At 39.3% G+C, this 12500-nt stretch overlaps 1 protein-coding gene across 1 annotated transcript in view; it reads right to left on the bottom strand.

Moving 5' to 3' along the window:
• Window positions 1–9779, bottom strand: part of LOC101862128 — a 12479-nt gene extending 2700 nt beyond the window's left edge. Inside the window, exons 1-3 of the mRNA XM_013085408.2 lie at window positions 9507–9779; window positions 4673–4740; window positions 1362–1391 (exon numbers count right to left, since the gene is read on the bottom strand). Coding sequence (XP_012940862.1) covers window positions 1362–1391; window positions 4673–4727 — 85 coding nt within the window. The 5' untranslated portion in view covers window positions 4728–4740; window positions 9507–9779. The remainder of the gene's footprint in view (window positions 1–1361; window positions 1392–4672; window positions 4741–9506) is intronic.
• Window positions 9780–12500: the final 2721 nt, after the last annotated feature.

The raw sequence follows: 12500 nt of genomic DNA, 5'->3' as shown, positions 1-12500 counted from the left end.
GGGGGGGGAGGGTGTTGAACATTGCTGTGTGCTTCTTGGAAATCCTTATCGTTAAGCCCATTTTCGTTTCAATTACTCAATTCAGCGAAAAAACTGACACTTTTGTGCAGGCGCTCTATCATTCTAGCCCCAGACAGGCAAGCTCTTAGCGAGTTAGTGGGCTCGTCCCCCCCCCCCTGTAAAAAATATTATAAAAAGGTAGTTTAAAGCGAAATAAAAAAATATCTGTCCACCATTTCTATTCGAATGAAACTAAAATTATACGTAAGTGTCCAGTACGCATTAATAAACCTCTAGCAGGTAGCTGAGACCCCCCCCCCCCCAGTGTTATCCTGGGTGGGATGTTTACTCGTAAACACCAGATATTCAATATGTGAGGCAGTGTGGTGGAATCAGGCTCTCGTCAATTTTTGGGCATGTTGAGTTATTGGTGTCATCTTAAAGCTTGTTAACTTGTCTTTACTTGGATTGAAAAAATATATATTTATCTTGAATACAAGTCAAGATATTTGCGAATGAAGGAGGTGGGGGTCACCTGTTTTCAGAGGTAAAATTAGTGAGAAATGGCCGCCAAAGATAAGTTATTTCCTTAGCTTAAGAGTCCGTTGTAACTGAAAATTTACATTTTTTGTGTGCCTTTAATCAAAAATTTTCAGAAAAATCCACACAGAAATGAGTTCTTTAATGGGCATGGTGTTGAACAAAAAAACAAAAATTTGATAAAAATTCACAAACCTGCGGAAAAATGCCAGTTTCTTCACTTTGATTATTGTGACGAGAGCCTGATTCCACCACACTGTTTCACATATGGCGACGTGTATATTATTTCTCTACAGCTGGCTTACTACGTCGTTGTATTTTATTTCCTTTTGAAAAAAAAAATGTTGAAATGGTATGGGTTTAATGTCCCTATCAACAGTAGGAGGTTATTTAAGAGGCAGGACCTCCGAGTGTAGGGTCCATCTCCGAAAGAACGGAGCCAAAATAATCAGACTTTCGTTTAAAGTGTCTTTCCCAAGGACACAACGTCGAACCGAGCTGAGGCTCGAACTCCCGAACCCGCAATGTCACGATTACGGGTCTGGTAGCCTAACCACTACACCACCGACTCCACCTTCTTTCCTTTTCTTTTTCTGGAGCGATATAAAAAAGATAGACCAACTTTGTGTGGTGAGTGGACACTGCTGTGGTTTGCTCTGCCTGCTTTTTTTTTTATCTATCTTCTGTCTTCCTTACCTCTGCTTCTTTTCTTCGTGTGTTATTTTGTGGTAATACCTCTAATCTTGGACACTTATGTGACATATAGTTGTGTTGCAAGAGCCGTAAAACTCTTTCGCCAAAATTAAGCAAAAGATACTTACTGGTGGGGGAGAACAGGCGAATCTTCTGTGCTGCAACACCGAAAGAGAAAATGGAGAATTGTTTCAGAATCAGCTTTTAGATCACAATAATAATGATAATGATAATCACAACAACAACAAAAACAAAAACGGCAACAATACTACTAATAATAACGATAATAATTATGAAAATAGTAATAATGATATTAATAATATCAATAATAATAACAGTAATAATAGTAATAATAATTATGATAATAATAATAGTAACAGATTGCATTTGACAGATTATAATTTTATAGCTCTCTGAGTGTGTGTTTTGTGCGTGTATTTTTTGTGTGTGTCTGTGTGCGTGTCTGTGTTATTGTGTGTCTATGTTTGTAAGTGTGTGGATGTGTGTGTGTGTGTGTGTGTGTGTGTGTGTGTGTGTGTGTGTGTGTGTGTGTGTGTGTGTTTGTGTGAGTGTGTGTGTATGAGTGCTTATGTATAATCTAATTGTCTTTCTCTCTCTCTCTCATTATCTCCCCCCCCCTCTCTCTCTCTCTCTCTCTCTCTCTCTCTCTCTCTCTCTCTCTCTCTCTTTCTTTCTCTTTTTCATGATATTTATTTCGTCCTCTTTCTTTTCAGTCTCCACAGCATAAATGATGGTGATGAATCGACTGCACTGACGTAATTGAAAAAAAGGGCGGTTGGATCAGACAATATGTGTGTTTGTATGCGTGTGTGTGTGTGTATGTTTATGTGTATGTGTGTGCGTATGTGTGTGTATATATATGTGTGTGTGTGTGTGTGTGTGTGTGTGTGTGTGTGTGTGTGTGTGTGTGTGTGTGTGTGTGTGTGTGTGCGAGTGTGTGTGTGTGCGTGTGCAAGTGTAAGTGTATGAATGTCTTTTTGTGTGTGAGTGGTTGGTTGGCCTTGGCAGGCATAGTGGGAGCATCTCGACAGCAAAATGAAATCATCTAAATTGTGTCGATGTGGCCGTAAAACACCTACAACTACGAATATAAATCATTTATAAATCTTTCGCTTTATATGTAAAGATTAAAAATTATGCAATAGTTGACGAAACCATTAGTAGACACACTGACACACATTTATCGACTGCTGCCTATCACGTGTCTTTCATTTTGTGACAACGTATTGCCTCCAAGAATTCATGGCTTAGCATGTCAGATATATTTCTTCTTTCGATCATGGTCCATCATCTTACAGGGTCACGTCATGACAGGTTCCCTCGGCAATCTCTTCCTTGGCCAGGAGGACGTTGAAGAATGGTAGGGATTTGCGTACAGCTTCTTTGTCTTATCGATGCTGGTCGGATGACACGACGGCGTTTTCGTATACGACAGCCGAGGCCGAATAAATCGTAACGCTGGGCTTGTGTCGTGTCATGTCATGTCGTGTCATGTCAAGTCAGTCAGAGAATAGTTCTTTACTTTTCTGGGTGTCAGTCACGCATCCATTTCTAGGGCTTAAGCTGGATAATGTGGTGACTGTAATCTACATAGTGTTAAGCCGAACCTGCTCGAAGGCTCACCTTTACAAGACAATCACCTTTAGAAACGTCTACTTCCTACTTCCTACCTGGAGTTTTTTTCTCTTCTAATATTCTAATTACGCGGGTCAAGGTAACAACTTTTTTGTGTTGTACGGTGTTCGCAACTGCATAAGGCCACATTAGCGCGGGGTACACAGTAGACATTTTCAGTGTGGAAGAAATTTTGAATTTTCGCCTGGGTGGGGGCTGAAGCCTACTCTTATCTATTTTGGACCGCCGAGGGATCCTTGACGTGCGCAACTTGTACATGGGACCTCCAACATTTTTTGCCCTGATCTGAGAAAGCTAGGTGTTAGATCATACCTAGTATAAAATCAGGGGTGTTGCTGGAAGACAGCAGTAAGAAGGAGCCAATGAGTAGCAGTGGGAAGGCTGCAGAGAGAGAGAGAGAGAGAGAGAGAGAGAGAGAGAGAGAGAGAGAGAGACAGAGAGAGAGAGAGAGAGAGAGAGACAGGGACAGAGACAGAGACAGAAACAGAGAGAGAGAGAGAGAGAGAGAGAGAGAGAGAGAGAGAGAGAGAGAGAGTCAGGAGCCCAGATGATGGGGCAAAGGGTGGGGGGTGGGCGCAAATAGTGGAGACGAAAGCAGACAAAACATTGTTAGAGAGCAGGAAAGGAGGTGAAAGGAGAACATTTTAGAGGAGAAAAGTTTCTATCTTTGTCCGGATTCGAACCGGGCACCTATTGAATGAGAGGAGAACACGATAACCTCTAGACCACGAGAGCCACCTGACCACTTTTTTTTCTTCACAAAGGGTGGTCGTATTGGACAGATTCCTTTGTACTTTACACGAAATGATTTTCTAAACCCGAAACGAAAGACTCAAGCAGACCTGACACATTTGAACCCAAACGTCATAAAGGAGCCGACAGGGCACACTCAAACCGACACGTCACATGCAAACTGATACGACATTCTCAAATTAATACGACACGACGTACCCAAACTGACACGGCACAGGCAAACTGATACGACATTCTCAAATAACACGACACGACGTACTCAGACCGAAACGACACAATTAAACCGAAACAGCACTTTCAAATCTGAAGGACACGCCTAAAGCAACACAATGCATATAACAGACACGAAACGCCCAAAACAGCACCCAACTTCAAAGCTGAAGAGACACTCCCAATTCGATTTGTGAGGCAGCGTGGTGGAATCAGGCTCTCGTCAATTTTTGGGCATGTAGAAGTATTGGTATCACCTTAAAGCTTGTTCACTTGCCTTTATTTGGATGAAAAAATATCCATTTACCTTGAATACAGGTCGAGATTTTTGCGAAAGAAGGAGGTGGGGTCACCTGTTTTCAGAGGTAGAATTAGTGAGAAAATGGCCGCCAAAGATTAGTTATTTCCTTAGCTTAAGAGTCCGTGGTAACTGAAAATTTACATTTTTTGTCCCTTTAATCAACTTTTTTTCAGAAAAATCCACACAGAAATGAATTCTTTAATTGGCAGAAAAGGTGATGAGCCAAAAAACAAAAATTTGATAAAAATTCACAAACTTCCGGAAAAATGCAAATTTCTTCATTTTGTTTATTTTGACGAGAGCCTGATTCCACCGCGTTGCCTCACATATGATATGCTCAACCTGCTGTGAGTGGCACTGCATATTCCAAGTGATACAACTTTTCATGATGATATAATATCTCCCGGGGCGAAATGGTTTGAATCTTACTATGTCATTGACTGTATGACTACTCCTAAAACTAAAAAAAAATAGTTATAGAAAATGCAGCAAGTGAATAACCGTTCAACCTAATCTTACCTGAAGATACTGCAACAGCTGCAAGAAGGAGAGATAGCAGGCACAGTTTATGCATGGTTGGTACGTTTCTGGAAAGAGAGAAAATGTATCATATTATTTTCATCTGAAGGAGAGAGGGGGGGGGAGAGTGAGAGAGAGAGAGAGAGAGAGAGAGAGAGAGAGAGAGAGAGAGAGAGAGAGAGAGAGAGAGAGAGAGAGAGAGAGAGAGAGAGAAAGAGACGGGGGGGGGGGAGGGAAGAGACAGACAGAATCGGTCAGACACAGGGAGACCGAGAGAGTAGGGAGATAGAGTGAGATAAAGGGGGCAGACGAGAGCAACATAAGAGAATAAGAAGAAGAAAGGGGGCGGGGGGTCAGAGAGAGAAAGGGAAGAAATGGAGAAGAGAGATAAAAGGTGATAGAGCGAATGTAAGAGAGGAAAAGGGAAGTAAGACCAGGGTTGAGAAAGAGAGAAAAACACTGACAAAGAAGGGAAGAGAGAAATAGATAGATAGATAGATAGATAGATAGATAGATAGATAGATAGATAGATAGATAGATAGATAGATAGATAGATAGATAGATAGATAGATAGATAGATAGATAGATAAGGGTGAGAGAGGGAGAAAGAGAGATATATATATATATATATATATATATATATATATATAGATAGAGAGAGAGAGAGAGAGAGAGAGAGAGAGAGAGATGGAGAGAGAGAGAGAGAGAGAGAGAGAGAGAGAGAGAGGGGGGGGGGATGGGTGAAGGGGATGGGTGGGGAGTGGGTGAGCGCGTTTGCCTGAGTATGTTCATATTATGTCACTCCATGTGAGTATGTGTGGGTGGCTAGAGTGAGTTTCTCATCATAAGATAAAAAAAGGCTGCTCTTGTCATTGTAATTTTTTTTTAAAATAACGATAAGGTACACTGAAATAAGAATTCCCACAATAAGAAACAAGTCCACTGTTGAGATTTAAGAAACGTAAACCGTTTATTGGCTTTTCCTGACCTCGCAACTGGATTATTGTTTCTTCAAAATGATCATTCAATGTTTTACATCTTCAGTGTCACAATCTAGGTAATAATACGACTGGCCTACTCCTGGTTCATCTGTCACGCCCAACCCGTTTGTTTGTTTTTCTGTTTGTTTATTTGTTTTGTTTGAGTAAAGAGAAGCACATCGGCACAATATTGGCCATTTAGTACTGGGGTAAAAGTAAGACAGACAAACAGACAGGAACACCAGAGGGAAAGTAGTGAAGTAGGACCTTCCACTGGCGCCCTCCACCGACCCGCCGGCATACCCGTGATGTGAATGATTTCACATTGTTATACATTAGTATTTAAATGTAGATTTCTCTATATGTTTATACGGCTCCATCGGCACAATTTAGATAATTTAGGACGTAGTGGGATTCGACCATGTCTGTTAGGAAACTCGTGCAGGGAGGGATACAACATCCTAGTGGAAAATAAGCGTCGAGATACTCGATAAAGTTGTTTCCTACGTGGGAATCGAACTCGGGTCCTCTGCGTGAGACGGCAAAGCACTCAACACCTACAACACGGACTACATTCAAACATAAAGGTGGAAAGACTTTTCCCAGAGAGATTCGAACACCTTTTGTTAGCGGATACTGTGAAGGCATGATCACATCACCATAAATATGCCGAAGAAGGAGAGATCAGGAAGATGGATGTCTGATTGGAAAGAAGGAGTAAGTCACACTAGACCACCCGCCAACCACCCACAAAACTGTACTCATTTCTTCTACGTGCGACGACAAAGCGCTTATCCACTACAAAGGAGACGAATTGTTTGATAATGAAATCTTGATACAAAAAAAACACACAAAAAAAACAAAACACATCGCTAGATCTATCTCAGAATTACAAAGTACTATCTGACATTTATTTGTCCGTTTTGAGATACTAAGACATTGAGACCAGAAATCAATTTAGTTCTGTATTTTCTCTATCAAAATTGTAAGCTTATTCTGAGTCGTTCTCAACATATTGAAAGAATTGCATTAAAAAAGCTTGACATGTGAAACAATGTTTTTTACGTCAAATTTATCAAAACAAGGTACTTAGCAGATATAACTTTTCCTTCTGAGAAAGCGACCTCCTGCTTTTTTTTTTGGACTAATCTGATGACGTTGAAATAGATATTTCGAAATGATTTAGTACCTTTTAACAGCATTCAAAGGTGTGTCATACCAGCTGAATTAAGAGTCTCTTTTTTCACATTCCTCATAACTTAGCAGAAGTAAAGACAAACTGTTTGACAGAAGCTGTCATAGAACTGTAAAAACGACACAAATTCAAAGCCCTTATCAATACATTCAGACGGATCTTCTGTTAATCAATAAAGTAGAAAAAACCCTGCTGATTTAACAATTGCAAATAATGTACAACCTTTTTGATAAAGCATAATATACAATTTTAAAGAGAAAACATAATTTAGTATCAGCTTGTGCATGATTGTCCCACACAGGAACCTTCCCTATAACTTAAGTGTAACTTCGATGCTTAAAAGGTTGTCGACTTTGTTGGGATCCAGTGGTCTAGTTTTTAGCGTGTTGGCTTTCTGTATTTATATTATGATATTCTTTTCTTGCTTCATAAAACGTTGACAAGTTATGCTCTTAAAAACCGTTCTGTTCTAGACTGCTATTCATACAGACTGAGAATATTTGACCAGTAATAATTTCCTTCTGAAACACTGGAATCGTTTATTTTTGTTGAATACTTGATTCCACAAGGGCACACATTGATTCTACTAGCCAGTACACCGCCCCCCCCCCCCCCCCCCCCCCGCCAGGGTAATTGGAGACTGGGACCCTTGTTATAGAAAAAAAATAGCATTACGTTGATATTATTATTCGTTATCATAATAGGTTAAGTACTTACTTTTAGTCAAGCATCATTTTGAAAGCTAATTAAACTTCACATTGACTCTGTTGGTTGGTCTGCTCATTCCAAACCAACATTTCAAGTCTCTACGGGGGCATACGGCGTTACATCCGTTAGAGGCACGCCACTATAATTCAAACATTCCTTATTTAGAAAATGATCACTTCCCATTTGCTTTATGGTGAAGAGATGAAAAAACGGCCAAGGATCTCAGCTACCGATTCATTGTCTCACGAGACAGAGACCGAAATCGGATTCTCAGCTTTTTGGTTTTAAAAAAAATGCCTGCAGAAAACAAATCCCACGAGAAGAAATCCTATCATCAATTCCTGTGCTTGTCTTGACTTGTGTTCCGGGGACAACAAAGACACGCCCATTTATGCACGACGGTACTTCTTTAAAAAATCGCCTGACTTTAGAAGAGAAAAGTTCAAAAGAAATACTAGCTAAAGCTCGAAAGCATAATTTTATCAATAATTATTTTGCTCCTGTGTCGCAGTTTCTGGTGTTCTTTTTTTTCATTTTCGATTAAACTTTATTCTTCATTATTCACGTGAGAGCCCTAGGTGGCAGTTCAGCAATTATAATTGGCTGAGTCTTTATCTCTCTAAGGAAAAAGAAAAGCTTTACGTTGAGGTTGATTTTTGTGAGTGAAATGGAGAAGCCCTTAAAGAAATGTGATTTTAAACTATCGGAGAGAGAGAAAGCGAGAGAGAGAGAGAGAGAGAGAGAGAGAGAGAGAGAGAGAGAAATACAAAGCAGTGGGCAAATGATGATGATGATAACGATGATGATGATGATGATGATGATGATGATGATGATGATGATGATGATGATGATGATGATGATGATGCTTTTTAGAATAATACCTGCAATGATTATAAAAGTAATTGCCCCTAATCTAATTCAAATGCACTATGATCGGGAACTTAAGAAAAAGATCTTTATCTAAAAGTGCGACTTTCACCTTAATAAAGAATATTACACACAACTCTCAACTCTTTCTTTAATGTCTTCCTCTACTGTGACCAAATATAGCATTGAAATGCTGAGAACGAAAGTGTGTTTCGTATGTCCAAATTTTGAAAATCTTGTTCCAGACACAAAAATATGAAAGGAAAACCCAAGTAATCAAGAAGTAACTTCACTTTAGAGGCTTAGTTCTTTTTCATCAAAAATGGTTTTTTTTTTTTAGATAAATACAAATCATTGACTGTGGTTTAACATTTAAAAAAAATTAATGTTGCTGTATGTTTGACTGTTTTTTATATTTATTTATTATATTTTTTTCATTACCAGACAGAATCCCAGAGAGGAGAAAAATACGACTTTTCATCCTAGGTCTTCACTGCCAGAAATGTGTATTTTGATACTGAAGGAAAATTAAACGCAAGTCAAATTAGCCTTCATATCAAAGTCCTATCGCTTACATTATGCCATTAAGTTTAAACTTATAAACGTAAGCTGGATTGGAAATAAAGAGAAAGGTTAAAAAAATTGAAAACGTAAAACAAAGGTGCAATTAAAAAAGAAGACACATATTAAACAAAAGAACATAAAATAAATAGTCTCTTGTGCTCACGTACTTGGCAGGCTTTATCGAAATGGGCATTAATTAACATTGGGGGTGGGGGTGGGGGGAGTGGGATCCAGAAAAATAAAGAGGAAGGTTGAAAAAGAAAAACGTGAAGCAAGCAGGATGTGCATGCAAAAATAAGTAAACAAATTTGACAAAACAACGCATATATATAAATTTATGCTCATGTACTAAATGGCATTCACAAAATGGACAGGGCACAGCTTAGTCGTGAAAGGCCCAAGAAAATTAAAGGGAAGGTCGCCCCCCCCCCTTTCCCCGTAAAACAAACAAAGATAAACAAAAAGGAGAAAACAAATAAAACTAAATAACACATAACATTATTACTTTATGCTCACGTACTTGGATGGTTTTCTCAAAAATGGGCACAACTTAGCAGTGGCGGGCGTTCAGGAAAGATCCTTGCTCACGGGTCTCCGTAAAGATGTTTCTGGGTTGCAATGACAGGCCCAAGAGCTGGTTCCTTCCTTCCTTCCAGACAGAGAGAGAGAGAGAGAGAGAGAGACACTGGCGTGCGTGTGTGTGTGCGTGTCTGCGTTCCTGTGACGGTCTCCTTCTACTACTGTTCTCGTCTCTCCCGCCGCTTGGTGGCTTGCTTGCCCTGCCCGTCCGCGCTTCTGAGCTCTTGTGCCAAGTTGGAGCGGTCGTGGCTAGCCAATAAAGTGGACGCAAGCCGGAGGGCGGACATCCGAGGCGTGACTGACCTGTCTCCGTGGTCTTTCCCACGTCTTGGAGTCCGTGCATGATGCATCTCTTCAATCTTGAGCCTTCTGGTGGCCATTTATTAGGGGCGTTGTCTAACAAAGAGGGAGAAATGCATCGCTCACCGCACCTTGGTAGACACACAATTGGTTTCTATCTATTTACGGCGAGAGAAAAAGGGACTTACGAAATTATACATGGAAAGGATCCATACTCTAGAACGGCACTTCGTTTGACGCTTTGTCATTTAGGAAAGTATAAATGAATGCTCTTTGTATTTACAATTAATTTATAGAAGTTTGTTGCATGAGAAAAGGGAACTTATGGAACAATGGATCGATAGAGATCTTTTTGTTTGTCCCCTCCTCTGCCCACGGGGGAGTTTAATCCTCTAGATAGTATCCCCAGAGTGTGAAGACTGACTCGTGATTCTTAGAGCTCAGGAAATCGTGACGTATCTATTTCTGTGTTGACGTAGGTCTTATAGAGGCTACGTCCGGACAATGTTCTGATACAGTCAGGCTCGGGTCGTGGGAAATGAATGGGCACAAGGTTTTGATAAATGGAAGAGCTGATAGCTAGTGGAAGGGATACATGAATGGATGGAAGAAAAGAACGAAGGAAGTGGTCTTGCCCGGATGAGGAAGGAGGAATTGCATCTAGTTTTATTTACCGATGGAGGAAGTACATCCAGTATCATTTGCCAGTAAATAGTAGACGACGGGTTAAAAATAATGCTTCAGTGGGATTTTAATGCCCTTACGTGTAATAATAATGCGTTTAGAAAGTATCTGTATGGGATTTAGCACAATGATAAGAGCAAAGGAGAAGGAAAACGGAAGGAACATAGGCAAAAGTTAACTACCCGGAAGAGGAAGGAGGGACTATAATATCTATAGTACGGTAAAAAAAGAATCGTGAGACAACCTATCCCCAAGCATCTCTTTAACTGGTGAATCAATATCCCCCATACTTTGCACGACAGTAGGTATCAATTTGTCTCAATTTAATCACCTTTTCCCCTAACAGTTGTGACTACATTTTTTAAAAAATTCCTCATATAAATGTCCGTAATGCATGAAATAGATTATTCACGCCGCTTCCCACTTCTCACACACATTTTGCATACGTGTATGGCCTACGTCAGAGCTCATCAATGACACATTTAAGTCGGCAAAACTTATTACTAGAAATTGATTTTACAGTGAACACTTTTTTTGGTGTGTGCACTAAAGGTTCTCAAAACATGCGTTCTATAAAGATAGTGTAACGATTAGAAAAAAATACGGACTTCCTGCAAAAGCGATGTTGCCCCAGCTGGAAACCTTTTAAAGACTGTGAAAACCACAAACTTGGATTTTTAATTAGTATTTATCAAGGAATTTTTTAGAATACAATAACAGGTGTTTACGAAAATATTGACCTGTTGTGTTAAGGCTAATTGATACAAGTAATTGTGCAAAAGCTGAAGAGTCTATGTTCAATAGGTTAGGAAATTAATTTTAACAATAAGTTGCGCCATGATTTTTTTTTTACCGCACTGTAGTGCTATTTGCCAATGAGTTGTAAACGATAGGTTAGAAATAATGCTTTTGTGGGATTTTAGTGTTTCCCTTTTAATGCATTTAAAAAAGTATCTGTATGGGAGCGTGGTGGAATCAGGTTCTCGTCAAAATAATCAAAGTGAAGAAACGCGCATTTTTCCGCAGGTTTGTGAGTTTTTATCAAATTTAAGGTTTTTGGCCCAACACCTTTCATGCCCATTAAAGAACTCATTTCGGAGTGGATTTTTTTGGAAAAACGTTAAATAAAGGCACAAATAATGTAAACTTTCAGTTACCCTGGACTTTTAAACTAAGGAAATAACTAATCTTTGGTGGCCATTTTCTCACTCATTTCACCTCTGAAAACAGGAGACCCAACCTCCTTCTTTCGCAAATATCTCGACTTGTATTCAAGATAAATGGACATTTTTTTCATCCAAATAAAGACAAGTGAACAAGCTCTAAGATGATACCAATAACTCTACATGCCCCAAAATTGACGAGAGCCTGATTCCACCACGCTGCCTCACATATGTATGGAATTTAACACGATGGTAAGAGAAACAGAGACGGGGAACAGAAGGAACAAACAGAAGAAGGAATACAGAAAAGAAAATGACCGGCCCTCCTTTAAAAAAAAATGCTCAAACTCAAAGTGTCTTTTGTATATGACGTCATATCGACTCAATTGTGGCCCCGCGTAGAGTAGAGAGCCAGAATGTGCACACTAGGTCATGTGGTTTTCGAATGGAGAGCTGAAATGTATTTTTACGAAGAAGACAGGGACAATAAACCAAAGCACATAATACCAATGTGTACATCCTTTCACATCTGTTTTTTTTTTTTTTGGCGGGGGGTTCCATTAATTACCTAAAGCATTATTATTATTAAATATCTTCATGTTGTATAGTGGTAGATTTGAGAACTTCAACTCGTCGGAGAGATCATGGACACCAGCTCGTTGATTAATTATTTGATTAATTAATTAATTGATGGATTGATTGGTTGATAGATTGCTTAATTAAATGATAAATCAATTGTTAAAAATTATTTAACTAATTTATTTGTTGATTAAATTTATATAATTTTT

This window comes from Aplysia californica, unplaced genomic scaffold (assembly GCF_000002075.1).
Source record: "Aplysia californica isolate F4 #8 unplaced genomic scaffold, AplCal3.0 scaffold00371, whole genome shotgun sequence".
In the NCBI taxonomy this organism is placed as follows: domain Eukaryota; kingdom Metazoa; phylum Mollusca; class Gastropoda; order Aplysiida; family Aplysiidae; genus Aplysia; species Aplysia californica.
Note: the sequence above shows the minus strand (reverse complement) of the source record. Positions and strands in the feature narration are given on the sequence as shown.